The 27,343-nt window shown below is 54.8% G+C and overlaps 1 protein-coding gene across 7 annotated transcripts; it reads right to left on the bottom strand.

Moving 5' to 3' along the window:
* Positions 459 to 26,995, bottom strand: TLE2 (transducin like enhancer of split 2). 7 transcript variants are annotated; one of them, XM_021084148.1, is made up of 20 exons: positions 26,829 to 26,995; positions 21,679 to 21,776; positions 21,231 to 21,294; positions 20,730 to 20,774; positions 18,452 to 18,514; positions 15,252 to 15,326; positions 14,856 to 15,039; positions 14,494 to 14,513; positions 12,738 to 12,845; positions 12,427 to 12,471; positions 11,679 to 11,855; positions 9,812 to 9,950; positions 8,826 to 8,986; positions 7,434 to 7,510; positions 6,417 to 6,666; positions 5,770 to 6,017; positions 5,485 to 5,632; positions 3,530 to 3,680; positions 1,857 to 1,933; positions 459 to 749 (listed from the first exon to the last, which is right to left on the bottom strand). In XM_021084148.1, the coding sequence occupies exons 3-20, from the start codon at positions 21,249 to 21,251 to the stop codon at positions 642 to 644; spliced, it is 2,097 nt and encodes a 698-aa protein (XP_020939807.1). In that variant the 5' UTR covers positions 21,252 to 21,294; positions 21,679 to 21,776; positions 26,829 to 26,995; the 3' UTR covers positions 459 to 641. The 7 variants fall into 7 exon arrangements, 6 of the variants coding, with proteins under 6 accessions (XP_020939807.1, XP_020939803.1, XP_020939804.1 ...); XM_021084144.1 differs by lacking the exon at positions 26,829 to 26,995 and adding an exon at positions 21,852 to 22,176; XM_021084145.1 differs by lacking the exon at positions 26,829 to 26,995 and adding an exon at positions 21,852 to 22,176 and having other exon boundaries at positions 14,856 to 15,036.

Here is a 27,343-nt window from a genome sequence, read left to right as displayed (position 1 = left end):
TGGGCAGGGTCTTTGGATGATTCTGTGCAAAGGGCTGGCGGTAAAGCTTTTGGGCCAAGGCTGTAAAAGCTGAACAGGACTCATTTCTCCTGCTGTGTTGGCCCCAAGCTATACACTGACCTGGTGAAACCCCCACCATCCTGTGGTCCCAAGTGTCTACTTGGAGTTGAGCCCCACCTGCCCTCCGGGTGTGAGTATGAAACATCTATTGTTTCAACCAACTGAGATCTGGGGGCTGTTTGTTACATGGCAGAACAGAAGCCACACAGCCCCAATACAACACCCATTTCTTGAACTCAGTGTTTCATGCAGAATGAATTCCCTCAGTGTCCTTATCTGGAAAAAGAGGCTGAAAGAAAGTCACTGACCCACGGCCACACCACTGGAAAGTGGCCTTCTCTCAATAATGGCGCCCAGAAAGAGCAAGGGTCCCCAGTTCCCCAGCCTGAGACGGAAAGGCAGTTGTGATAAATACATTTATTTCCCCAAAGTCCCCCTGCACATCTGGCCCCACATCCAGTGGAGGAGGATGCCAGGGGGTCAGAGAGCAGATGAGATGTGGGGCTCACAGTAGGACAGGAGAGAAAGTCCTGGATGTCTCTCCACCAGGAGTTGGGCCAAGGGTGCAGGAAGAGGGGGTCTCAGTAGACCACCTCGTACACAGTGGCCTTCTTGTCCCCCGAGCCCGTCACAATGTACTTGTTATTCCCGGAGATGTCACAGCTCAGGACAGAGGATGACTCCTTGGACTGCCGAAGGGAGGGGAAGGGGGTGTGAGTCCAGGACAGGGAAGGGGGGGAGAGAAGGGAGAGTGAGGCATGGCCAAGGCCAGTACTGTCTGGTTCGTGCTCCTAACCACCCACCCCTTCAGAAGGAAAAGGCGAGATGGCTGGGGCAGCACCTGCCCCTAAAGATGAGCCTATGGTCCAGGCTGAGACCGACACAAGACTCGGAGGAGCCCAACATGGGGAGCCTAGGCGGGGGGTAGGGGACAAGGGTGACATGGTTTCCAGAGAAAGGTCCTTTTTTGGAGCTGAGCCCCTGGACAGGTGATGGTGCTCCTGAGAAGAACGGGACCACTATTTTTTGGAAGCTCACAGAGGGTGTGCACCAGGCATGAGGCCACACACCACAGCAGAGGGCTAAGGCTTATAGCAGGATGACCCACACCAGTGCTCAGAAAACTTCTGTAGAGTCCAGTGGTACATTTTTAGCTTTTGACCTGAAAGCTCAGTGAAGTCCAGATGAGCTCTAGCCAGTAAGCCCAGAAACCAAATCAGTCTGTATCACATGATTAGCTTTTTTTTTTTTTTTGGCCTCGCCCATAGCATGCGGGAAGTTCTGGGGTCAGGGACCAAACTCGAGGCACAGCACCAACCCAAGCCCCAGTAGTGACAACACCAGATTCTTAACCCACTGTACCACAGAGGAAACTCCAAGATGGCAAATTTTACAAGTATTTTATCACTATTAAAAACAAAAACCTGACGTTGTCGCTGTGATGCAGCAGGTTAAGAATCCGACTGCAGTGGCTCAGGTCAACTGCAGAGGTTCAGGCTGGATCCCCAGCCTGGTGCAGTGGGTTTAGGATCCAGTTTTGCTGCAGCTGTGGTGTAGGCTGCAGCTGCAGCTTGGATTCCATCCCTGGCCCAGGAACTTCCATATGCCATGGGTGTGACTATAAAAACAAAACACGCAAAATCTGGTTGCACACAGATGTGGCCCTCGTGCTGACCATCTGCTTCTGTAGCTCCTGGCTAGTGGGGAGATCCCTCTGTTCAAAGCCCCCCCTACCCTCCCCCAGGTCCCTGGACACCTGGTATCCTGCCAGGGTGGGGACCTCAGACAGGAGGTACCTGGAAAATGCTGGCTCCATATGGCGTCCTCCAGGCGTTCAGCAGGTTGTCCTTCCCTGTGCTCACGAACCACCGCCCTGGGGGAAGGAGGGTGGGGGGTTCAGGAGAGGCGACCACAGAAAGCCTGGGCTGGGGGCTGGGGGCAGAGGCGGGGCAGCCTGTTCTGGCCTCTCACTGTCTTTCCTGCAATTTTTTTTTTTTTTTTTTTTTTTGGTCTTCTTAGGGCTGCACCGGTGGCATATTGGAGGTTTCCAGGCTATAGGGGTTGAATCAGAGCTGTAGCCACTGGCCTATACCGCAGCTCATAGCAACAGCAGCCACCACAGCCACAGCAACACCAGATCTGAGCTGCGTCTGTGACCTACACTACAGCTCATGGCAACGCCAGATCCTTAACCCATTGAGTGAGGCCAGGGATCAAACCTGCATCTTCATGGATGTCAGTCTGATTCGTTTCTGCTGAGCCACGACGGGAACTCCTCACTCTCTTTCCTGCACTTCTGTCCTCCTCCGGGGGACAGAGCCTCTCAGGAGTCTCCCCCTCTCATTCCAGATGAACTCAAGGCCCCAAAGAGCTCTGACTGGCCTTCAAGAAGGGGGAGCCCCAGGACAGTTGCCAAGTGAAAACAGGGTACTCAGGGAGTTCCCCTGTGGTGCAGAGGGTTAAGGACCTGGCATTGTCACTGCAGCAGCTCAGGTCGCTGCTGTAGAGCGGGTTCAATCCCTGGCCCAGAAACTTCCACATGTCACCGCCTCAGCCAAAAAACTAGAAAAGTAAAAAAATAAAAATAAAAAAATAAACAGGGTACTCATTTACATTTGAATTTCCCATCAACCATACATCATTTTTACTACAGGTGTGTCCCAAATATTTCATTATCTGTTTTTTATCTTAGTCACGCCCATGGCATGAGGGAGTTCCCATGCCAGGGACTGAATCCATGCCACAGCAGCAACCTGAGCCATAGCAGCAATGACACCAGATCCTTAACCCCTTCGGCCACCAGGGAAAACTCCCTGTGTGTTTTTTTAAGCATATGCACATTCCATGAAATACTTGGGACATTTTTTCCTTTTAGGGCCGAACCCATGGGACATGGAAGTTCCCAGGCTAGGGGTCAAATCAGAGCTGCAACTGCCAGCTTACACCAGAGCCTCAGCAATGCCAGATCCTTAACCTACTGAGCAAGGCCAGGGATGGAACCCACATCCTCATGGAAACCAGTCAGGTTCTTAACCTGCCAAGCCACAACAGGAACTCCCACTTGGGACATATTTTTAGTGTCAAATTTTTTTAGTGTACGCCCAAATTTTTTTAGTGTACGTATATCCAGGCAATAGCTGAGATATATCTGCACTAACAAATTAGTTGCTTTTTAGTATAAGTATATCCCATACATTGAGAGGGCATACTTATGCTAGTAAATGATGTGTTGTTTAGTGTATGTCCCACGAAATACTTGGGATCGACTAAGAAATTATTTGTCCTTTAGCATATGTCCCATGAAATACATGTGACATACTTCTACAAAGGAATGATTTGTTATTTATCTAAGATACAAATTAAACCGGGCATCCTGTTTGTGTGGTGGGGTTTTGGTTGTTGTGTTCTGTGTTTTGGCAAGCCTGCCCCAGCACCCTGGAGTCCCTGGCCTGACCCCTGGCAGACACACCGCAGGAGGCGAATTTGAGGGACAGCACGCAGCTCTCGTGAAGGTGCAGCTGGTATTTCTCGGGCTTCCGGACATGCAGGATCTCCACGTTGCTGCTCTCCATGCCAACAGCCAGCCAGTCCTGGTTGGGGCAGTGGCCCAGGGAAAAAATCTGGGGATGAAGAGGGAATGGAGGACATCAAAAACCCTTTGGGTTGTTGGGGGCTGCCCAGAGCTGGGGGCTGGGGGGGAGGTCCTACACCACAGCCCCCACGTGGAGAAGCAGCTGGCCCCGGGCCTGGACGCAGCAGGCAACTGCATGTCAAATCATTAATATTAATCAGAATTACACGGAACCCTGGGGCCTCACATCCATTATCTGCTCTGAACGCACAACAGCTTTGCAGGGGGGGGGAGAAGGGGGCAAAGCCAGCGGGGACAGGAGCTCCCCTCGAGCAGATGGTGGAGAGGAAGCTGAGGCCATATCCTGCCCAAGGTCACGCAGCAAGTCCACGAAAGACCAGGCCTTCCCACTCCCAGCTTGGGACTTTTGCCACTTGCCAACACCTCTTTTCACTTTGATTTGAAAGGATTCTGTGGCCTCATCAGTCCATACCCGGCCCACGTGTGGCACAGAGAAGAGCAAGACCTAAGCCTCTCCCACCTGAAGCCTCTCGCTGTCTTATTGGCAAATGAGACACGTGTGGAAAGAACCCTAACTTTCCAGCAGAGAGAAAACTGGGTAGTTTCATATGTTCCTGGCCACAGAGAAGTGGTTCTGTATAAAAAAGGGGGGCACAATAGGATGGGAGATATTCACCATGGGATGACGAGATAGGTATATCACCCATCTAAGTTTTGGAGACAGGAGATGGACACGTCTACCCACCTGCACCCCTGATTTCCCTATCAAAGGAAACTTCAAGCTAAAGAGAAGAGATGGTAAAAAAGAAAGAGTTTGGGGGAGTTTCCGTCATGGCTCAGTGGTTAACGAATCCGACTAGGAATCATGAGGTTGTGGGTTTGACCCCTGGCCTTGCTCAGTGGATTAAGGATCCGGCATTGCTGTGAGCTGTGGTGTAGGTCACAGATGCGGCTCGGATCCCAAGTTGCTATGGCTCTGGTGTAGGCCGGCAGCTATGGCTCCAATTAGACCCCTAGTCTGGGAACCTCCATATGCCATGAGTGAGGCCCTAGAAAAAGAAAGAAAAGAAAGAAAGAAAGAGTTTGGGAGGAAGCTTCTACCAAGCTTCAAGGAGGGGGCACGCTGGAGATAGGTTTTGAAGGATGAGTAGGAGTTTACCAGTTGGAGAAAAGAAGGGAAAAGCATGGCAGCCAGAAGGAACAATAAGTGAGGAGGCTTTGGAGGTGTCACCGGGCATGGTGTGTGAGAGGCTAGAGCATCAACGCCTTAAAGGACAGGCCAAGAACTCACCTGTCCCCAAGGCAGTGTGAGACAGGATCTGGGTCCAGGGTATCTGAAGACCTGTCCTTGACACTGCTCAGCCCTGACGAGCCCCCTGATTCTGTCCAGCCCCTTCACATCCTTCAGCCTGGCCTGCCACAGCAACTGCCCTGTGCCAAGCTCCTACACTGGCCTCTATCTGTCTGTGGGGGTCAGCAGCTCCCCTATGGTGAGTCCTGGTGAGAGATCAGGAGCTCTCGGTAGGTTCAAGAGGTTGAAGGCTGAGAGTAGAAACCAGCTACACAAGAAGAGACAAAGGAACAGGGGAATGGCTTGGCAAGAGCAGCTGGGAAGACGTTCTGAGGGTCTTAGCTCCACAGCTTCATACAAATCAGCTCCTTTGTGTTTCCCTGTGTCTGCCTTTGAAGAAGTAAAGAAGGCCTGTGGATCTGTCTCAAGGACAAGAGAGATGGACACAGAGGTCCATCTGGGAGTGGGTGCTTCAGGGGGAGAGGAAGAGAGCCCACATTCCTAGAACTTGTGTCCCCTCCTGCCAGACCCTGTGCGGCACCTGGGAGCTGAAGTCATGCTGCTGCAGCTGGCGGCCCTCCCGCAGGTCCCAGCAGCGCACGGTGTTGTCCAGGCCCCCTGTCCAGAGCCGAGTGCCATAATCAGAAATGTCGATGCAGCTGGCCCCATCCGTGTGGCCCTGGAACTGCCTGAAGAGAAGAGGGCCCAGGTGTCCATCCTGAAGGTGGTGCTGCTCCAGCGTCCCCCGAGGCTGCTCCTCTGCCCCCACAGCACAAAGGAAAGAGATCTAGGTCTTGCCCGAGGTTACAAGGCACCGGCCACCCACCTGACCATGGTCTGGTTCTGCAGGTCCCAGACCACGATGTTGCCATCGCTGCAGCAGGAAAAGCAGACCTTGGCGTCGGGGCTGACAGCCAGGGCGTAGCAGGCGGGCGCTGAGGAGGTCAGCTCCGCCTTGATGCGAGGGGTGGGCGCCGCCAGGTCCCAGATGGACAAGGTGCTGGCTTCACCGCCCACGATCAGACTCCGGCCGTCAGGCAGCAGCTTGCAGGAACGGATGTAATTGTCCCTGTTCTGGGAGCAGTGCGAAGCAAGGGCGTGGGGTTAGCCCCCCAGCCAAGCCTGCAGGAGCCCAGCTGAATAAATCACCCCCATTGACCTATAAGCTCCGCCCCTGCTTGGCCCACAAGTTCCACCCCACTGGCCCATAAGCCCCACCTGCTGGGCTATAAATTGTGTCCGGGTTGGCCTATAATCTCCACCTGGGGGTGGCCTAAGACCTCTACCCCAAATTGTCCAACAAGCCCCACCCTGGTTGGCCTAAAAACTCCTCCCATTGGCCTATAACCCAGCCTCTAAGCGGCCTGTAAGCTCCACCCTGGTTGGTCTATAAACTCCTCCCATTGGCTACAGCCCCGCCCCAGGTGGCCTGCAAGCTCCACCCCATGTATCTGCAGGCTTCGCTGCCCGTACCAAGCAGTCGAGCTGGGCCACTGGCGTCTTGGCACCGGGCTGGCCCACGTCCCACACCTTCACGCAGCCCTTGCCGCCCGTGTACACGTGCTGCGTGGAACCGCTGATGGTGACCGCGCACACCACCTCGCCGTGCGCCAGCGTGTGTAGCTGCCGCGCGTGCCGCGGGATGCCTGCGCCCACCAGCGCGTCGGACGGGAAGGGCACGGGCTGCATCTGCCCGTCCGCAGACACGTGGAAGGAGTAGGCCCTGGACGGGAGGTGGGGCATGATGCACGCGAGGCCGGGACCACCGGGGAGAGGGGAAGGGGATCCCTTAACCCTCACCCCCACCCCTCCCCGCGGCAGGAAGCAGGCTTCTCCTGCCTGTGCCCCCAGCGTTTAGGGAAGGGCGCCACACGATCAAAGGTGAGGGGGAAGTGATACAGAAGAGGAAGAGGTCCGGCTGTGGCCTGGAGCATGGTAAGCCAGCACTTAGTAAATGTCTGCGGAATAGAGGATTCAGGAAGATGCCTCCTGAGTTCCCCAGAACGCTGTCCAATAGTAGCCGCCCACCACGTGGGGCCAGTTAAATTTAAAGAAATTAAAATTTTCAGTTCCTCCGTCGCCATGACCACATTTCAAGTGCTCAAAAGCCACAGATGGCTGATGCCAATCAGACTGCACAGCCGAGAGTGCAGACCATTCCCATCATGGCAGAATGTTCTACTGATCTTGGGGCCAGGTCGTTCTCTGCCAGGAAGGTGGGGCCGACCTGTGCCTTGTAAGGTGTTGAGCAGCATCCCTGGCCCCCACCCACTGGAGGCTAGAAGCAGGGGGGCGTGGCACAAAAATCTACCCCTTGCTGAGAACCACTGCTCTAGCCATTGCTTGTTACACACCTCTCCATCCAGAGAGCAACTCTGGGAGGGGAGCCCCAGTTATCTTACAGAAGAGACTTTCTGGAAAGGCCGAAGGGAAGCCCAACCCCCGCCCCATAAACTTAGAGGAGGCAGGGAGCCCCATCCTGGTACTCACGGCTTTCCCCCAGGGATGGTGGGCAGGGAAGAAGAAATGGATGACCCTCGGAGATGTGGATGAGACTCAAATGCCATCTGCCAAAACACCAGCAGGGGTGTCACAGGACAGGTGATTCAAACCCACATCCGTCCTCTCACTTGCCATAGCCCTCTCTGTTTATCTGCCCCAATCTGTTTCTCAGCCCCTCCCCAAGAAAGCGGAGATGCCGGCTTCTCTACCCTGGCTACAGGTGGGAGAGTGGAGGCTTTTAGATGAAGGAACTCCACAGTCTCTTATCTGGGAATCCTAGGGCCCCAGATTTGGAAGGATCCTGATGAATCTTCTGTCTGATGCTTAGAACAGGGGTCAGCAAATTGCGGTCCCCTACTTGTTTTCATAAATAAAGTTTTACTGACACATAGCCACACCCATTCCTGTGTATGTTGTCTGTAGTGGCTTTTGAGCTATAAAGGTAGTAGAGTCCTTGTAGAGTGGTTGTGATAGAGACCAACTGGTCTGCAGAGCCAAAAATATTTACTATCTGGCCCTTTATTGAAAATATTGCTGGAGTTCCCGATGTGGCCCAGTGGAAATGAATCTGACTAGCATGCATGAGGACGGTTTAATCCCTGGCCTTGCTCAGTGGGTTAAGGATCTGGCATTGCCATGAGCTGTGGCGTAGGCCAGTGGCTGCAGCTCCAATTCAACCCCTAGCCTGGGAACTTCCATATGCTGCAGGTGCAACTCTAAAAAAAAAAAAAAAAAAAAAAAAAAAAAGAAAGAAAAAGAAAAAAAAATATATTGCTGATACCTGTTCTGCCACATCCCTTTCAAGTGCCCACCCAACCTTGGGCTGGGAGTAACTCCAATGACAGGCATTTTATTCCCTCTGGAGGCATCTACACCCACTTCAGGAAGGTGCACTCTCACCAAGCATCTATCCCAGTACTGCCCTCTGGGGCCCATGCAGACACCATCTCCTCCCCCTGCCCCAGCTCGGGGGTCTCATGTCTCTCCTTCAACTCCTCCCCACTTCTAGTCCTTTCCCTGGGCTAGTCCTTCCTCCGCAATCTACCAGAATCACCACAGGCCTTTAAAAATCCGGGCAAACAACTGTACACCATTTGCCAGGAGGCTGAAGTGGACCCTCATGTCCCATGGTGTGGCTTTCTGTTCCTCTTAATACAGCACAGTCACAGGTGCTTTTTCCACAGTCGCAGGTGCTTATTTGTATTGAGCTTGTAGGGCTACTGAGACCTTGAGATCGTCTTCCCACATGCACTCGCCAAGCCAGGACTCCCCTCCCTTTCCCTACTGCCTTGTCTCTCTGTGTTTAACTGGATTCTCCTCCAGCCCCCAGCCCCTGGGCCCTGTTGACACTTCCTGGCATCTCCCACCCTGAGGACTCACCATGGGGGAGCGTCCATACACCACAGAGCCGCTGACCTGGGGGGACAGGTGGAGGCTAACGTAGGAGCTGGGCACAGAGAGGTCCCCATTAAGGGCGCTGTGCGAGCCCAGGCTGAAGGACGTGGTAAAGGGACTGGACAGGGTCAAGGGACTCCTCAAGGCTGAGTGAGAAGAGACAAAGACAGGTCTTCAGACATGCTGGACCCAGATCCTGCCTTCCACTGACTTGGGGGAACTCTGGGGCTCTCATGCTCTGGCTCAGCATCCGCCATACGCTGTCCTGGCTCTAAATATTTACGGATGCTGTTCTGGTCAACATTCCTTTCCCTTTCCTTCTTCAGTGGCTGAACTCCTATGCATCCTTCAAAACCTACATTCATTGTCTGGCAACATTTTAGAAACATCCTAGAGCCTCCCCACTTCATCCCTAGCCTCTAGCCTTGCCCATTTTGGGTCCCTTCCTCTACCCGAGCCCTGATCACGCAGGGCTGGGAGTCTGAGGGTCTGGCTCCCTTCCCCCGCTATTGGGGAGCTCCTTGAGGGCAAGTTTCAGGGCTGATTTCTTTCTGGGACTCTAGAACCAGCACAGAGCCCAGCCACAGGACGAAAAGAATAGCACTGCCATCCCCGTTTTAATGATGGGGAATGTGAAGCTCAGAGAGGTTGGATCACTTGCTGGAGGGCAGACAGTTGATTCAAAGCTGGTCTCAAACCCAAGTCTGTCTAACTCCAAAGCTTGTCCTTCCAGTGCTGAAGCCCCTGAGTAAGTCACTCCCCATCTCTGGGCATCGGTTTCCTCCCCCAACATCAGGCCAAGACAATAAAAAAGCTGAGGACCACAGAGAAGTAGCATCCAGCTCAGAGTCGTGGAAAAGGCAAGGCACCGTCCTAGCTGGAATCCACACCTCTTGCCTCACCCCCCACCCCCCCCACACACACACTGTTTTCTAGAACTCCCCAGAAGGGAGGCACCAGCAGGTGCTCACCAATACTGTCCGTGGAAGGCGCTGGCTTGGCTGCGAGCTGGCGGAGGTGACTGGCCGAGCTGGGCCCAGGGGTAGACGCGTCCTCGGGCGGGGAGGAGTCGCAGGACTTGGAGGCAGGGGTGCTAGCGGGAAGATCATTCTGGGGAGAAAGGGCAGGACTGAACACCTCCAGGCATGGCACCTGGCACCTTGCAGCCCCAGGATCGCAGCAGAAGGTGGGTGGGAGAAGGGAGCAGGGATCCCTGGGTGGGGGTAGGTAGGCCAGGGCTCAAGGGAGGTGCCCGCACGCCTCTGGCCTCAGGTTCGCACACACCAGGGGAACTGCCCCATAGCCCACCCCCGGGGCACGGGGCACGCATGAGTGACTGCACGCACCGGACGGCCAGGTGGACACCTGTGTGCCCACAGGATGCACACACTTGCGTGCCCATGGGAACCAGCAATCTATTGTGAGAAGTGTGCGTGTGTACGTGTGATCAGGTATATGGTGCAGCTATGGGGTCAGGAAGACACTAGACGTTCTCAAAGTCTGGGACAAGGTGGGCCCACCCTGCGGGGAGTGGGGGTCAGAAGAGAAGACAGTGGACAAAGTTAGAACCTGTCACAACCTTTAGGGCCAGGGAACAAACACTAGGATGGGTGCCTGGACCAGGAGACCACAGTGTGCTCCCAGAGGAGAGACAGACACGTAGTCAGTGGATACCCCCTTGCTCCCCATGAGGAGGGGCTGTCCCCCACCCAGTTCCTCCCCAGGGGCATCCTGGAGGGGAGGGGAGGGGAAAGCAGACCTCCAGGTAGAAACAAGCTCCATCTTGGCTTTCTGCCTTCACTTCCTTTGCCTTTCAAGAAACTTCATATCCTTATCTTTCTTTTTTTTTTTTTCCTTTTCGTTCTTTTTTGGCCATGCTCGTGGAAGGCGGAAGTTCCCCCGCCATGGAGGCCAGGGACTGAACCCGAGCCAGAGCAGTGTCAAGGCTGGATCCTTAGTGACAACAACAGATCCTTAACCCACTGCTCCCCCAAGGAACTCTGCACCCTATCTTTCCATCACATGGTGTGTGACAGCCACACTCGCACGCCCACGGGAGGGAGTGGACGGGGCCAACGGCGGGGACAAGAGGGGTCTTTGGGGGGTTTCTCCATTAGAAACAGCGCTGCCCCTCCCCCTCTGTGTCTCCTCAGAGTGGGAGGAGGGCACATGAGATGCGATGGGAGCCCCAACCTTGGCGGTTGCCATAGCAACCTGCTGGGAGGGGAGGCCTAGAAACCGACGCAGTCTCCCTGGCAAGTGCAGGGCAGGGGTCTGGGGAAGATTTGGGGGGAGGTACAAGCAGAGCTGAGCTGTGAATGCGCCAGGGGAGGGCTTTGACGGGGTCCCTACACCTGGCATTAAACATCAGGAGGCGCAAGGAGAAAGTTGCTCCGCTAGGAATTGTCATCTTTCCTTGTGGGAACCACATTTCAGGTTAGGGCTGGTGCGTCCCCCTTGTCTCTCAAAGACGTTAACACTCACATGGCTGGGATCAGCCCAGCGGAGTTGCCAATTCTATAGTTGCACTGTGTTTATTTCCCCGACTTCCTATTTCTTGCAAGAGATACTTGGTTTCTGCATGAGATGGTGAGTTGCCTTTTAATACTATTTACAAAAATGCCTTTTCATATTTATGGAGGTTCAATAGAGGGAGTCCACTTAGGAAAAATTACCTAATATCAGGTGGTTTTGAGGAAGGTAGCAAAATAGTCACAAAGGGAACGTTGCACCACCCTAGCCTGGCTCATCTGTTGTCATTATGTCTGATGCGAGAGCGTCTGTTTCCAGGTTCCCGGGATAAAGAAAATGAGTTTCAAGGCCTCCCCCACTCCTTACCAGGACAAGCTCCTTGGCTCTGGGGAGAGGTGAGCCAAGGCTGGAGGCCAAGGAGGCTGGACTGTCCACCAGGTCCCGACGGGCAGGGATGCAGACGGGGGCCTTTCCACATGGGGTCGTGGCTGGGCTGGGGGGCTCGGAGGGTTGGTCCTGGGTTTGAGGAGGTGACGATGAGTGCTGGTGAAGCGGCAGAGGATGGAGAGGCCCTCTCTGTACTCCTCCCGTGTCCCACCCCAGCCGCTAGACTGGGCACTGCTGACCCACTTGGGAGGATTATGAAACCCCTGGGGCCTCAGCTGACTCACTTGTAAAGTGGGCTTAATGACATAAGCACACAGAGCAACAACTATATCGACTATATCAGGGCCTGGATTTTGTTTTTCATCCCTGAACAGAGGAGGAAAAGTGGGGTCAGGAAGGGGGTGTCACTCCCCCAAAGTCCCACAGTGAGCCAGGGCTTGAAGCCACCTCTGACACCCTCCTTCCACTGTTCTCTGGACCTGTTTCCCACCTGTGCTATGGAGAGTAGGGCAGCCTGGGGTGTCCTGGGTTCCCCCTTCTTCCCCTCCCCCTGCCCCATGCCACCCCCATCCCAGCCACTCCATAGAGAGGGGAACACCAGGACCCCCCGCTGCCTCTGGGCCTCCCAACACCCTAGATAACCCACCACCTGCTCTGGGACCAGGCCTCCGAGTTCCCTACCTCCTAGTCCTGAGGTCAGGGCGGGAGGAGGCTGGGGCGCACTCACCTCGTCCACTACCAGGTTGTAATCGCTCTTGTCTTCGTCACTCTCCTGGGGGGACACAGGGGAGAGAGATCACCTGGCCGTGCCCCTGCCTCCGTGGCCCCTGACCTCTCCTCGGGAGGGTCGGGTGGGGATCCTGGGGAGGGTCCCTCGTGGAGGAGGATGGGAGAGAAGGGGCTGAGTGCCCCAGAGGTGTGGGGTGGCCTCAGTTTACTCCTCTGTGTGGCGCGGGGAGAGCCGGCGACCAGGAGGCATCCTCACCCTCTCCCGGCTCTCATCTGCCCACCCCAGTCCACATGTGCCCCCCAACTCACATAAGGTCCCGACAGATCCTTCTCCTCTGCTCTCTGCTTCCCATTGCCACCCAGGCCGCTGGGTCTCTCCTCTTCCACCACACTCTCCGGGGGCGAAGGGGACACGCTCTGCAGAGACACAGGGGCCAGGCAGGAGAAAAGGTCAGGGTTTCTTGGGCCCCCAGGCTGTGTCCTGGCCCAGCCAAGACCTGGGATACCCATTGCTGTGATTAGGATCCGAGCCTCAAGCTTCCCATCTGGGAAAAGGGACCTTCCAAGGGCAGGCTCAATGTGGTTGTGACTACCACAGAGATCCCCAGACAGGCCCCAGTGTCCCCTGGGGAGCACTAGTGCCTGCTGAGAAGAGCTCTACATGCAAAATGCATTCCATCTTAAAGGCGCAGTACAATAAAAAGAATATAAAAGATCCATCAAGGGGGGTTCCTGTTGTGGCTCACGGAAACAAATCTGACTGAGGATGTGGGTTCCATCCCTGGGCTCAGTGGGTTAAGGATCCAGTGTTGCCACAAGCTGTAGCGTAGGTCGAAGACACAGCTCGGATCCCATATTGCTGTGGCTGTGATGTAGACCGGCAGCTGTGGCACCAATTCGACCCCTAACCTGGGAACTTTCATATGTTGCAGGTGTGGCTCTAAAAAGACAAAAAACAAAAACAAAAAACAAAAACCCAAAAAATAAAAAAAGATTCATTAAGAATTTATTATGTTGATTTTGTGTTGATTATAGGTTGAAATATTTTAGATGCACTGTGTTAAAGTTTACTATTGAAATTGACCTGCTGCTTATTAACTTATTTATTTATTGGCTGCACCCACAGCACGTGGAAGTTCCTGGGCAGGGACTGAACCTGCACCACAGCAGCAGGCCAAGCTGCTGCAATGACAACACCAGGTCCTTAACCGGCTGCACCACAAGGGAACTCCCCTGCTTAACTTTTTTAATGTGGCTACTAGAAAACTTACAATGATGCTTCCACAAAACTAAACAGGTGATTGGAACTGCACGGAAACACACACACACAACAAGTGCTTGTAAAATGGTGATTAAGCTCTATGGGTTGCACCCCCCTCAGTTTTCTGGCTTTGACCCTGTATTTTAGTTTGCACAAGATGTTATCGTTGGGGGAAGCTGGGTGAGGGGTGCATGGGACCTCCCTGTACATTTCTTTGCAACCTCCTTTGCATCTGTCATGATTTCAAAATTAAACAAGTTTAAAAAAATTACCTACAGGGCTCACATGCTACTTCTATGAGGCAACACTCTTGCGGATAGTAAAGTGGAGTGAATGAGGAATAAATCAATGATGGAGGAATGGAATGCTACCCGGGCATGCATGCATTTATTCAACTGCAAAAATCACTGAAGGCTGAAAAATTTATGTATTTATTTATTTTGGATGCACCCACTACATATAAAAGTTCCAGGACCTGGGATCAAACCTGTGCCACAGCAGTGACCTGATCCACTGCAGTGACAGTGCCAGATCCTTAACCCACTGTGCCGCCAGGAATTCCAAAGATGGAAAATTTTAAATAAATGAGATTCTAGTTTTATGGGGCATCTCACACACACACACACACACACACACACACACACACACACACACACACACAAAGGCTCTGGGCGACACAGTGTGGAAGCGGAGATGCAGTCTCCTTCGGAGGCCCCTATCAGCTCAGAACAAGCAGCTTCAGCCGCATGTGAATACAAAGCAAATGTTAGCAGAGAGGGCAAATCCCCATGCCCCTAAACTTACCCTGCTCAGCGCTCTCTCCACTGGAGGGTGGCGAAGAGGTAGAGAGAGAGAAGGAAAAAGAATGAGGGATTTTATCCCACGGTGCCAGAGTGCACAGCTCTCCACAGTGTATAAAGCCCCCTTCCCAGCTCAGAGCCCCCTTCTCCTTCAGACATCCTCGCAAAGAGGGACTATCCCTCCCCTGCACCACTCAGATAGATGCCCAGAGAGGGGTATAACCTGCCCAAGGACACACAGCCCCTTGGGAAGAGGGTTGAACCCTCAAGCCTGCAGCCCTTCCATTCCTTCATTCACACGAGTTTGGTGCCCCTGCCCTCCTCTTCCCGCATCCCCAGCCATGCCCCCAGCCACTGCCCACTCACCTCTGGACCCCTCGGCCTCCACGCCTGTCCGGTCCTCCTTGGCGACCGCGGCCAGCTGAGCCTGGGCGGCCAGAGCTCCCGACAGGGCCAGCAGCCCCGTGGCACTGCCGCCCACCAGCCCAGCTGGGCGAGGGGTGAGGGGCACAGGGGGGGCATGGTGGGACAGCGGCTGGAGCTGCTGCTGCTGGAGAGGAGGGGGGTGGGCCAGGGGTGGGCAGGGGTGGGCTCCCCTGCCCCAGCCCAAGGGACTGTGGAGAGGGGGTCAGGGTCAGGACAGAGGGGGTGCCCTTGGGATTTCCAGAGCGGCCAGAGCCAGGCCAGCTGCCCACCTGGCACCCCAGCTTCACCACCAATGGGGGGCTGGGCTGGAGGCGGGGGCTGGGCTGGAGGACTCACCCCGATGAGACTGTTCAGCTCCCCCACGGTCACCTGCTTGGCCCGCTCCACGGCCTGCAGCACCTGTTGTTGATGCTGGGTGGGGGGGAGTGGGGGACAGGGGTGCTCAGGAGAGCCCCCACCTCCCAGGCAAGGCCCCCTGCCCTTCTTCTCTCACCTGCTACTTCTATTTCCTTTCTCTCCCTCTCTCCCTCCCCCCACCCGTTTTTGGCTGGACCTGCAACAGGAGCAATTTCCAGGGCCAGGGGTTGAACCCACACCACAGCAGTGACCTGAACCACAGCAGTGACAACACCAGGCCCTTAACCTACTGTGCCACCAGGGAACTCCTCTCCCTCTCCTTTAAAAATTAAGAAACAGACAAAGAAACAAAGTCTCTACATGAAGTTAGAACTAATAATTATAAATCAGAGTTTATAAATGTGGGTCTGCCCTCGGCACTGCCAACATTGAGACCAGGTCATCCCCTGTGGAGGGCCATCCCCAACGCTGTGAGGGTGGAGTGGCATCCCCGGCCCCATCCATTTGATAAGCCAGGAACCCCTCAGTCGTGATGACCACAGATATCCCCAAGATCACCCAGTGTCTCCTGGGGACAGAGTCACAGCCAGTAAAGAACCGCTGTACACATCAGCACCCATGTACCCACTACCCAGGTCAAAAAATACAAACTGGCAGCCTCTAGAAGCCCCTGTGCACCCACCCTCCTTCCTTCCTCTCCCCACCTTCATGCAGTGAGAAAACGTCCTGTCTGCGCAGTTAGATACTGAAGCCACATGTGGCTACAGAGAGCTTGAAATGTGGCTGGTGCAACAGACAAACCGAACGCTTCCTTTAATTTAATTTCATAGACATTTAAATGTAAATTTAATGCAATACATTTGAAAAGAAATACAAATTAATACAAACGTAAATGGCACACGTGGCTGGTGGTTCCCGTGTATGCTCTGAGGCCACCAGGGCCCCCACACTCCCCAAGTTGGGGATTGGGGTTGTTCCCACTGAGGTGATGTCCAGATGCTGAGTGGGGGCCCCTGTATGGTGCAGGCCTGTGAGAATGTGTTGGCGTCCAGCGTTAGTACATCTTGACTGTCAAGGGCCAGAGAGTCAAAATTTTCAGGCTTGCAGGCCAGAGGGTCTTTGTGGAAACCCCTCAACTCTGCCCTTGTCTAAGGAAAGCTGCCGTAGACAATAGGGACATGAATGGGCATGGCTGTGTGCCAATAAAACTTTATTTACAAAAGAGGTGGAGGGCTGGTGATTTGGCCCCTGGGCTGTAGTTTGCTGACTCCTGGTCTAGAATCATGGAATTTGCTGGAGTGCACATGGGTGTCTTTTTTTTTTTTTGTCTTTTTGTCTTTTTAGGGCCACATCGGAGGCATATGGAGATTCCCAGGCTAGGGGTCTAATCGGAGCCGTAGCCACCAGCCTACACCAGAGCCACAGCAACGCGTGATCCGAGCCGCGTCTGCAACCTACACAGCTCACGGCAACGCCGGATCGTCAACCCACTGAGCAAGGGCAGGGACCGAACCCACAACCTCATGGTTCCTAGTCGGATTCGTTAACCACTGCACCACGACGGAAACTCCTGCACATGGGTGTCTTAATTCACTCCTTCCTAAAGTTGTTTTACCCTCTCTTCTGTGATTTTACCCTTTCTCACTCTGGGCCACTTGGTCCCCATCCTGGACTTCTGACACCATCTCTAAGCCACCAACCCAAGAGCCCAGAAACCTCAGATTCAGTGGGGTCCAGACCAAGGTGAGCGCCTCTCCCATTTCTTGGCCCCCAACGCAATGAGGGCCCCAATGTATTCACCCTGTGGTAGAGTCTGTCTTCTTGTCTCTCTGGAGATGGAACGCTCCAGATGGAAGCAGGAATAAAATGTAAAGGTCCCGAAGAGCTTGGGGCATTGGCACAAGGGCTAACTTTAATTTTTTAAGTTTCAATGAAGCTGTTTAATTTGCCCTGGCTCCACCTTTTTGTATTATTGTGGTTACAAACACATACAAGTTACCCTTTTAGCTATTGTTTTGGGGCCATGACCAAGGTATGCAGAAATTCCCAGGCCAGGAATGGAACCTATGCCACAGCATGGACAACGCCGGATCCTTACCCGCTGAGCCACCAGGGAACTCCACCCTTTTAACCATTTTTAACCATCCAGCTCATGTGCATTAAGCACATTTGCAATGTCAGGCAATCATCCCACCATCATCTCCAGAACTTTTTCATCTTCCCAAACTGAAACTCTGTCCCCATGAAACACTGACTCCCTAGCCCTGGCCCCACCATCCACTTCCTGTCTCTATGGATCTGACTCCACTAGGGACCTCAGGTGAGTAGAATTAGATAGTTATCTGTCCTTTTGTGACTGGCTTATTTCATTCAGCATGATGTAGGGACTAAGTAATAAGGACAAACTTTTTTTTTTAGGGTGGTGCCCGTGGCATAAGGAAGTTCCCAGGCTAGGGGTCCAAGTGGAGCTGCAGCTGCTGGCCACAGCCACAGCCACAGCGACCTACATCATAACTCATGGTCATGCCAGATACTTAACACGCTGAGCTAGGCCAGGGATTGAACCTGCATCCTCATGGATACTAGTTGGGTTCGTTACCACTGAGCCACAATGGGAACTCCTAAGGACTATCTTTTACTGGATTTTGTTTTTGTTTTCTTTTCAGGCTGCACCCGAGGCATATGGAAATTCCCAGGCCAGGGACTGAATCCAAGCCATAGCTGCGAACTATGCCATAGCTGCGAACTATGCCATAGCTGCAGCAGCGCTGGATCCTTTAGTCCACTGTGCCAGATGGGGGGTTGAATCCGTACTTCCTCGGCAACCTGCGAGCAGCTACAGTCGAATTCTTAACCCACTGTGCCATAGTGGGAACTCCTTACTGGCTGTTTACTAAGCACCTGGCATCATCTTCACCAACTAGAATGTATCAGCTCTTCTAAACTTCATGACAGAGGCACTGAGAGGGCAAGCCACTGGCCCAAGGCCACACAGCCAGGATTTGGACCAAGGTAGCCTGGCTGCAGGCTTGAGGCCCTATCCTGCCCCTCAGCCAACACCTTCTTCCATCCCTAAAGCCCTGCCCCAGCTGGTGCCCAGGCCCACAGGCCACCCAAAAGAACCAGTGCCTGCCACATATAGCCAGCTCCCCTCCTGGCCCCCCAGCAAGCTCACTCACCTCCTGAGTCAGGAAGGGGATAATCTGAGCACAGATTCCACTGAGGCGCTTCACAATCTCGGCCTGGCAGGGAGCAATGGGGAAGAGGCTTGGAGGGGGAGGTTCTCAATCCAGAGGGCTCAGGGCCAGAATGAGAGCCTGGCGAGGAGGCCGGCCACCTGATGTCCAAGGAGGCCTTGACCTGGAAGACTGGGACAGATACACCACCCACCAGACCCACTGAACAGAGATTCCCAGAAAGCAGCTGCACAGCTGCCCAGAACAGATTGGGACTCCACAGAGCTTTGGGTTTGAGTCCTGGTCTCTGGGGGACAAGGTCCCTCTCTAGGATGCGCCTGAGCCCTTGGCCTGCAGCCAGCGAGCAATCCCAGTGCATCATACTCAGGGCTGAGATGCTGTGACACAGTAAGAAACATATATATTTGAAAAAAAAAAAAAAGAAAAAGAAACATACATATTTGGTCTTTGCTCCAGTTCCTGGTACAGAGCTTCTAAAACCCTAGGGATTTCTGAGTGGTAAAGGGGAGAGAGCATCTTTTGTTATTCACAATTAGCCCCTTTCATCCACATCTGAGTTTATTAAGCGGGATGGAATGTTCAGCCCCACCCCCCAACCTCTGACCTCCAGGGAGGGGAGAGAGGCTGGAGGTTGAGGTAGTCACCCATAGCCAGTGGTGAAATCAATTCTGCCTATATAACCAAGCCTCCCTAAAAAATCCCTAACCAAAGTGGTTCAGAGAGCTTCGGGTGGGTGGTCGCGTGTAGATGCTGGGGGGGGGGCACCCAGGGGGGGCATGGAAGCTCCCCACCCCACCCCACCTTGCCCTGTGTATTTCTTCCATCTGGCTGGTCCTGAGTGATAGATATCCTTTATCATAAATGGGTAAGACTAAGTCTGAGCTCTCTGGAGTTCTGGGAGCCATTCTAGCAAATTATCAGAATGGGGGGGAGTCACAGGAACCCTGATTTATAGCCAATTGTGTCCAAAGGCCAGGCCCAGACCTGCGATTGGCATGTAAAGTGGGGGCAGTCCCGTGGGGCTGATCCCTGAACCCACAGCATCTGCCTGGACTCTGGGTGATGTGTTAGAAGTGGGATCAAGTGTAGGACATGCAACTGGTGTCAGAGCTGGAGAATTGGTTAGTGTAGAGAAAACCCACAGAGGATAGAGAGTAGGAGAGAAACAGAAGGCTTTTGCTTGGAGGTTTCATCTGGGACCAGGGCAGGGCAGGGGGTGTCCCACAGAGGCTGAACAGAGGGGAAGCGTGTGTTCTGTCAGCCTGTGCTTTGCCTCTAGGGGTGCAGGGTACTGTGTCGGTCTAGGTGAGGTTTGTGTCTTCTATCTGCTACCAGGAGCGTGGAACCAGGCTCCCAGAGCCAGGGCTCTACCCTATGCCCTCCACCCCATAAGGGGGTCCATTTCACAAGCCATGTCCAAGCAGACAAACCCCCTCCCACCCATACCAGAGCCAGCAGACCCAACAAAGCATGCCACAGCAGGCACTCCCAGGCACCTCCAGTCCACTTGAACTTCCTCCCACCCATCAGAAAGCCCCTAGACTCTGTCCAATTTTTTTCTTTTTTGGACGCATCCGTGTCATGTGGAAGTTCCCAGGCCAGTGATGGAACCTGTGCCACAGAAATGATCCAAGCCGCTGGGGTGACAACGCTGGATCCATAACCTGCTGCAGCACAAGAGAACTCCCTCTTGTCCATTTATTCTAATGTTCTGATGGACAGAATCTAAGATTCCATCAACCTCAGAATCTTGAGATCCCTCTCAGCCCCTTAGAAACCATCAGAGAATTTCGAGGTCAGTCTCAGGATCTGGGGGTTTAATCTTGGGCAACTGGAGTCAATTTCAGAAGCTTCAGGTCTAAGTCAGAACCTTGAGAAGCTGAGGACAGAATGGTGGAGACAACCACAGAACCTACGGGTCCATCTCCAAATGTCAGACACGCTGGGCTGAAAGGGACCTCTAAGACTGTCCATCTGTCCCCTTCCCAGGACAGAAGTCCCTCTCCAGCCTGACTGCTGGTCTCTGCTACGAGCCTTCCTTGACAGGCCCCTGCCCACCGATCGTGTCTCTTCTGGACAAGGTCTCCAGAAGTTCATTTTCCTTTCATACGGCTGAAATCAGGCCCCCTGGTCCCCGAGATTTCAGGATAAGGCCCCTGTTCCCTGGGTCTGCAACCGCTGGAGTGCTGGGTCCCTCTCCCAGCTTCCAGACACCCGCACATACACCGACACCCTTACTCCCGCCCCAACACACAGTTACCTGCTTATGCATTTCAATGTTGAGCCCGTAGGACATTTCATAGTACTGAAAAGGAAAAGCCATCTGGCAATGTCCACCATGCTGATGGACGTCCAGCTGCGCTGGGTGATGCTGGATCTTCCAATAGCCCCCAGGCTCAGGGAGATCATCACAGGACCCAGAGCCTCTCAGCCCCAAGGGAGCCCAGAGGAGGAACAGGATCCCCCTCCACTCTCTCCAGGGGGTGGAGCAGGGAGGCAGTGCCCAGAGACCCTGGCTGCTCAGAGGTGCCCCTGAGGACAGTGGACATCCTTGCCTTAGTGTTCTTAAAGGCTGGGAGGGCTCTGGGAGAGAGCCTGGAATCCTAACCAGCCCACTTTATGGATGAGGAAAAATGAGGCCCAGAGCTGGCCAGGACTTACCCTAGTGTGGTCCTAGGGTTGGTATCCACACCCTGAGTTTCCACTCATAGCCCAGCCCTCCTCCTCACTGACCCCACGCCGGTATGACAGCCACTCTCACCATGACATAATGTCGCTGCATTTCCGTCTTCTCACTGGCCAGCTTCTCACATTCCAGCTTGAGGCTGGGAAGGAGATGGGGTGTTGGGAGCCCACTCTCCCCGCTCCCCAGCAGGGACACCCACGGACCCCTTCTGGGCCAGTTTCCAAAGTGATAGGATTGGCTCTTCTCCTCCCCATTTCCTCACCCCCTCCCACACCCTCCCCATCCCTTCTCAGGCTCAAAATGTCCCAGTACGGAGTGTCTGTCCACCTCACCTGTGCTCCTACCTGAAGGCCTTTTATCCTACCCCTGGGGCCCCTCCCTCCTCCTTGCACGCCGGAGGCCCCGCCCCTCTGCCCCCAGCGGCCCCGCCTCTCTCCTGAGGGCCCCCAGGTGAGACCCCCAGGTGAGTTCCTGGGACCTGGGACCCCAGGGCGGGGCGCCCCCGCCCCCCACCCCCCCTCACCTGTGGTACTGAGCCTGAAGAAACTGGAATTCCTCTTTGATGCGGTCGCAGATCTCTAAGATTGAGAACTTGAAGGGCTGACCGGACTGAAGCGGGGTCTGGGGGGGGACGCCCAGGTTTGAGTTCCTGGACGCCCCGCGCCCCCATCCCCCGCAGCCCGGACCCCCACTCACCGGGTGCCTTCCTTGGGGGTACATCCTGCCGTTCCGGGAAGCACCCCCACGCCGCCGCTGGAGCTTGACGATATGGGGTGGGGGGGCGAGGCGGCGGCGAGGTGGGGGAGAGGCTGGGGCAGGGGGCTGCCCGAGAAGGAAGGGGGCAGGCGGCGTGGGGCAGGGGACCCCGGCGTCCCCCGCCCCTGAGCGAGCGCGCGGGGTCGCGGGGACTGAGGGGCGCTGAGGCCCCTGCTGGGCGGGAGGTGCGCGGCCGGCGCAGAAGGTCGGGCGAGCGGCGGCCGGTTTCAGAGGCGCGGGCGGCGGGCCCCGCGCGGAGCCGCCTCCCTCCGGCGGGGCTCGGCCGGGAGCCGCGGGCAGAGCCGCCTTAAGGTGGCGCCGCCGCCCCCGGCCCGCCCACCCGGCCTGCCTGCCCCGCGCACCCCCACGACTGCGGCCGCGGTCCCGGGACCACCCCCTCCCTCCGCCAGGGACGGGCGGGGAAACTGAGGCTCTCGTCCAGCCCCGCAAACATCGCCCCTCCTCCCCAGGGCTCAAGAGAGAAGAGTCAGGAAACAAATAAATACCTAGTGGCCCACGGTGGGAGTAGCTCGGTGGAGGGGGTGGGGGAGATGGGGCCAGAAACGGCCTTTCTGAGGAAGTGGGCTAAGACTTGAGGATGAGGAGAAAGCAGCCTGCCAGGGCTGACTAGGAAACCTGCCTGCAGGGAAAGGGACTAGCCTGTGCAAACACCGCAGAAGGGACAAGGCTGGGGGGCAGAGCCAGGCCTTCGCCCTCTCTGGGCCTCGTATTCACATCTGTAAAATGGCAGAATCACAGGCTATTTTTAAATGGCACAGCAGGTGAACTCAGCTTGGCCTGGCACAGGGTAAACTCCCAGAGATGGGAGCTGAGTTCCAATCGCCACCAGCAGACTGGGCTGTCTCCCCTCTCACGCTAGGGGCTCCTGGAAGGCAGAAGTCTCCCTGAGGATGAAAAGGAGTCTCTGTCATCAGACTGAGCCCTTTCTGAGGCCAGGGGTGCTGTCCCCAACCACAGACCACAGATATCCAGGGAGCATCCTTCATTCTTACCTGGGAGGTGGGACCTTCTTATTCCTATCTTGTGTGTGTGAAAAACATGAGGGTCCTTTGTTAAGTCAGTCAACAAACACATATTGAGAGCCTGCTGTGGACAGTGTTCTAGGCGTGGGGGCTCAGCAGGGAACAAAACAGAGGAAAAACCCCTTGCCTCGTGTTGATACCTGACCTGTGTCAGTAGATGAGTAAGCAAAAGTGTACAAAAGCCCTATCAAATGTATTGAGCATCTAGGACATGCCAGGCATCCTTCCAGACACCCAGGGTAGGTGGAGAACAGATTCCTGCCCTCTTTGAATTCATCTGGACAAGGCAAGATTGCAGTTTGAAAATTGTGGCATTATGTGTGTGTGTACAAAGAGGAGCTTAGGTGCCAGTGATTGGGGAACAGAGGGAACTTATTCATCTGGGGTGTCTGGGAGAGACCCTTTGGAAGAGGTAACACTGGAGATGAGATTGGAAGGTTAAAGATGGGCAGCAATGGGCAGGGAGGGGCAGAGAAGTCCTGAGGATAAAGATATGAGTGTGGGAGGTCCCATTGTAGCTCAGTGGGTTAGGAACCTGACTGGTATCCACAAGGATGCAGGTTTGATCCCTGCCCTTGCTTGGCTGGTTAAGGATCCAGTGTTGCTGTGAGCTGCAGTGTAGGTTGCAGATGTGGCTGGCTCAGATCCTGTGTTGCTGTGGCTGTGGTGTAGGCTGGCAGGAGCATTCAGCCCCTGTACTGGGAACTTCCATTTTTTTTCTATAAAGAAAAAAAATGAGTGTGTGTGTGTGTGTGTTACAGGGAGTGAGTACTCGATGGCCATCAAGATAAAATCCAAACTCCTCCCTCTTCCCACAAGGTTCTGTGCCCCTTCACCTTCACCCTCGTTCACTCTGTTCCAGCCATACAGGTCTCCTTGCTGTTCCTCCAACTCACCTGGTACAGCCCTGCCCCAGGGCCTTTGCACTTACTGTTCCCTTTATCTGGAATGCTATTCCCTTGCTTCTCATCACCTCCTCAGAAAGGCCCTTCCTGGCCACCCATCCAAGCAGTGTTCACCCACTTCACCCTGTTATTCTCAAATGCTGCATCCTATTCTCTCTCTTTCTAGGTTCTATCAGAGTTTGCTTTGTTCGTGTTTTGTTTTGACATGATTGTGTTTCTTTGTGGGCTGTTCTACTCTTTACTTGTCTCCCTCACTAGGCTGTGTAGGGACAGAGCCCCCTGTCTTGGTGCCTGCAGAGACTGGCACACAGGAAGTGCTCCATAAATGAACAGGCAGTGGAGTGAGAAGAAGAAACAGGGGATGCAGCTAAAGCCAGAAATCACTGGCCACACTCTTGCTGGAGAATTCTAAGAAACAGGGAGTTTCATAATTCCCTGATGCTGAAAGTTCATCATTCCAAGTTGTGGGAGCATCTGTGAAGTCCTTGCTCCAAAACCTTTCCAGAAGGTGCCTCGCCTCCCCTGGGAAGGCAGCACCTCCCCTCTCCGGACCACTAGTCCAAGCAGTGGTCCCCCTCCCTCATGCTCTGTTCCTTCCCACCCTGTAACTTCCCCTGGGCCTTCTCTTGTCAAAAGTTCTCCATCTCCTCAAGTTCAAAGATTCCTTCTTCATCTTCATCTTGCAGCTCTGCCCAGAGTGGCCTTTCCTCTCCCTGCTCCCACGCCCTCCTGACCTGGTTGCCCTTCCTTTCTGAGGGCTGATCTCTTTTCACGTAGCCTGGTCACCTGAATGTCACCTTTGCCCAGCCCTCTGGCTGCCCAGGCTCTAAGCCGCTGCTGTGTCCTCTTTGAGGCTTGAATCATCACCTTTGTGAAGATGGCTCCAAGCTCTGACTCTACCCCTGGTCCCTACCCCTGGGAGACCCAGCCCTGAGGGTATAGCCACTAACAAACAAATATTTCCTGGAGGTCCCCCAGGCCACTGGATGCACTGTCTTTCCCCAGATCTGTCCCTCACCCTGACAGGCCCCAGTCCACCCTGATCCCCCAGAACAGAGCATCGACCTAGTGGCGTCTTTCCCCCTCACCTGCCATGCAACCCTGCTCCACAACTCCACAGCCCCCTGCCATCACCAGCTCTTCCTCCTCTTCCATTTGGATCTCAGGCCACCTTCTCCCTCTTGTCACCTTCTGTTTGAGTCTGGGTCTGGCCCTCCCTCACTTAACTGCCTGCATGGGGAGGGGGTGCCCTTGTGATAAAGTCCCAGCTCTTTAGGCTAGCCTGAGATTCCCTGCACCACCTGGCCTGGCCCAGCTTACCTCCCTCCACCCTTTCAAACACTCTCTCTGCTCCAGCCCCACCAGCCAGATTACCTAATCTGTGTTCCTTCCCACCTCTGGGCCTCTGTTTATGTTGCTATCTCTTTCTGGAATTTCCCTCCTGCTCCTTTTCTGCCTGGAGAAAATCCATTCCTTCAAGGCCCAACCCAAATAGCACCTCTTCGAGGCAGCTCCTCCAAAAGGCCTCTCTTCCTCCACACACACGGAACAGAGACTGTCTAAAGTTGGCAGGAACATGGGTATTTATTCTATAATCCTCTCCTCCTGAGGAAGATGCTGAGGCCCTAGCAAGGAAGGGCCCAGGCCTTGCCCAGGAGGCTACCAGGCTGGGTGAGATGGAGCTGAGGACACACTTCAGGCCCATAGAGTCAGTGCCAGGGCAGAGGGAGCACTCAGGACCTAAGGGACCCAGAGCAGGAATAGGAACTCTGCCTGGTTAAGTTCAGAGGAGGCTTCCTGGTGGAGGGGACCTTCACCCACCAGTCTTTAGATCCCTCAGCCAAGCACACTCCACAGAGGAGGGTAAATACAGATTTGTGGGTTGCCTGAGAAGCCACAAAACCACACACACACACACACACACAGACACACACTCCTCTCGTGTTTGTAATCTGCCAGGAAGGAGGAGACGATTTGCTCTCTGTGCAGCAGCAGTCCCAGCTTTGAGAATTTGGGGAGGCTCAGCAGAGAGCAATCTGTGAGATGAGGGGACCCATCTCACAGGCAGATTACTTGATAACTCGCTGAAATGCCACATCCGGCCAGAGCAGGAGGCAGGGAAACGGCTGCCAGGAGTGAGTTACAGCCTGGGCAGTCTAGCACAACCTTCTCATTTCACAGGGAAGGCTTTCCCCAGCTCACTCCATGGCTTAACCCCCCACCCCTCTGGGTCTCAGTTTCCCCATCTGCAAAACCCGGGGGAGAGGCTGCAAAATTGGAGGAAGGGACTTAGCTTTTGATCTCTCCCCTCCCACTGTACAGAAAGACTCAGCCCTGGTTCCTGGCTGGGTTTTTATGATGTGGATGTGGGTGTGTTTTTTTTTTTTTTTTTTTTTTTTTTTTTAAAGGAAAAAGCTGAGAAGCAGCACTGGGACCCCGGATTGCTCAGACCACCTTAAATCAGCCTCGCCGCCTCAGCTACTGTGGAAATTCCTTTCTCCGCGGTGGTTGGCTGGGCGCGCCAGCCAATCCATCCGCGGCGCTCCCACATGGGTCCATGACGTCACAACAGGCGCCAGCCAATGGGGATCAGGGAGCCCGCAACCAATGGCAGAAGGCTCTAGGATCGTCTGGGCCAATCGGAAGGCGGCGAGGCGCTCCCAGCGGGGGACGGAGAGTGTGGCTCCCCCTCCCAGAGACCCTCGTGGATGCCGGAGACTGCCAATGTTGGAGAAGGGGGTGGGGATCCGGCTGGCTTAGTATCCAAAAACAAGGAGAAGCGAGGCACCCCCTGAGCCTGGCGTGTCTACCCTTAAAAACAAGAGTCCATCAGCCAACATACTACCTTGCAAAAGCCCGGCCGGCTGGCGGGGCGACTAGCGCCTTTCGCCCTATTTCACAGATAGGTAAACTGAGGTAAAGAGACATTAAGTCACTCTGGACGCCCGGGGAAGAACAGAGATGCTCACCTAACCCCAGAGGATTCCAGCACGGCTCCGTTTCTGTCATCGGGTCGGATGGGGAGGAATGAACCCATGTGCCAGCGAAAGGAGGCAGTGGCTGGTCCCTGTGCCTCAGTTTCCCCGCGCGCGCAAGCGGGAGAGAAGTCCACGGCAAGGGTTCTTGGAAAGACTACGAGCCCCAGAAGCTCCCGCGCGGCGCCGGCCCGGTCTGTCAATCAAAGTAACGTGGGTCCCTCTCCGGCCCGCGCTCCCCCGCCCGCTGCCTCTCTCCTGCCAGCTCCCGCTCCCTCCCCGCCGGCTCCCGGCCCGGCGCGGTATAATTACAGCCCATTGATCCGACCCGGGCCGGGAAAGCGGCTCCCTCGGGGAGGCCAAGCCTTTGGCTTCCGACTTCACCAACCTCTGCCTACCGCCCCCCTAGCCGAGCTGCCGGGCCACCAGCCAGGCCTGTCTCTTCCCGCTGGCCAGGGCTCGCGGGTGACCTCTAAGCCTTGGTTCCCGCCACGGTTGGCGTTAAAACC

Source organism: Sus scrofa, chromosome 2 (assembly GCF_000003025.6).
Source record: "Sus scrofa isolate TJ Tabasco breed Duroc chromosome 2, Sscrofa11.1, whole genome shotgun sequence".
Lineage (NCBI taxonomy): Eukaryota > Metazoa > Chordata > Mammalia > Artiodactyla > Suidae > Sus > Sus scrofa.
The sequence above is the reverse complement of the archived record's forward strand: the minus strand, read 5'-3'. Positions and strand labels throughout refer to the sequence as shown.

Excerpts from the sequence above, each read along its gene's own strand:
- TLE2 (XM_021084144.1), bottom strand. The coding sequence starts at position 21,875 with ATGTACCCCCAAGGAAGGCACCCG. Across the intron at positions 15,040-15,251 it reads AGCTGAACAGTCTCATCGGG|CAGCAGCAGCTCCAGCCGCT; the intron begins GTGAGTCCTCCA and ends CCTCCTCTCCAG. Across the intron at positions 5,633-5,769 it reads CAGAACCAGACCATGGTCAG|GCAGTTCCAGGGCCACACGG; the intron begins GTGGGTGGCCGG and ends TCTTCTCTTCAG.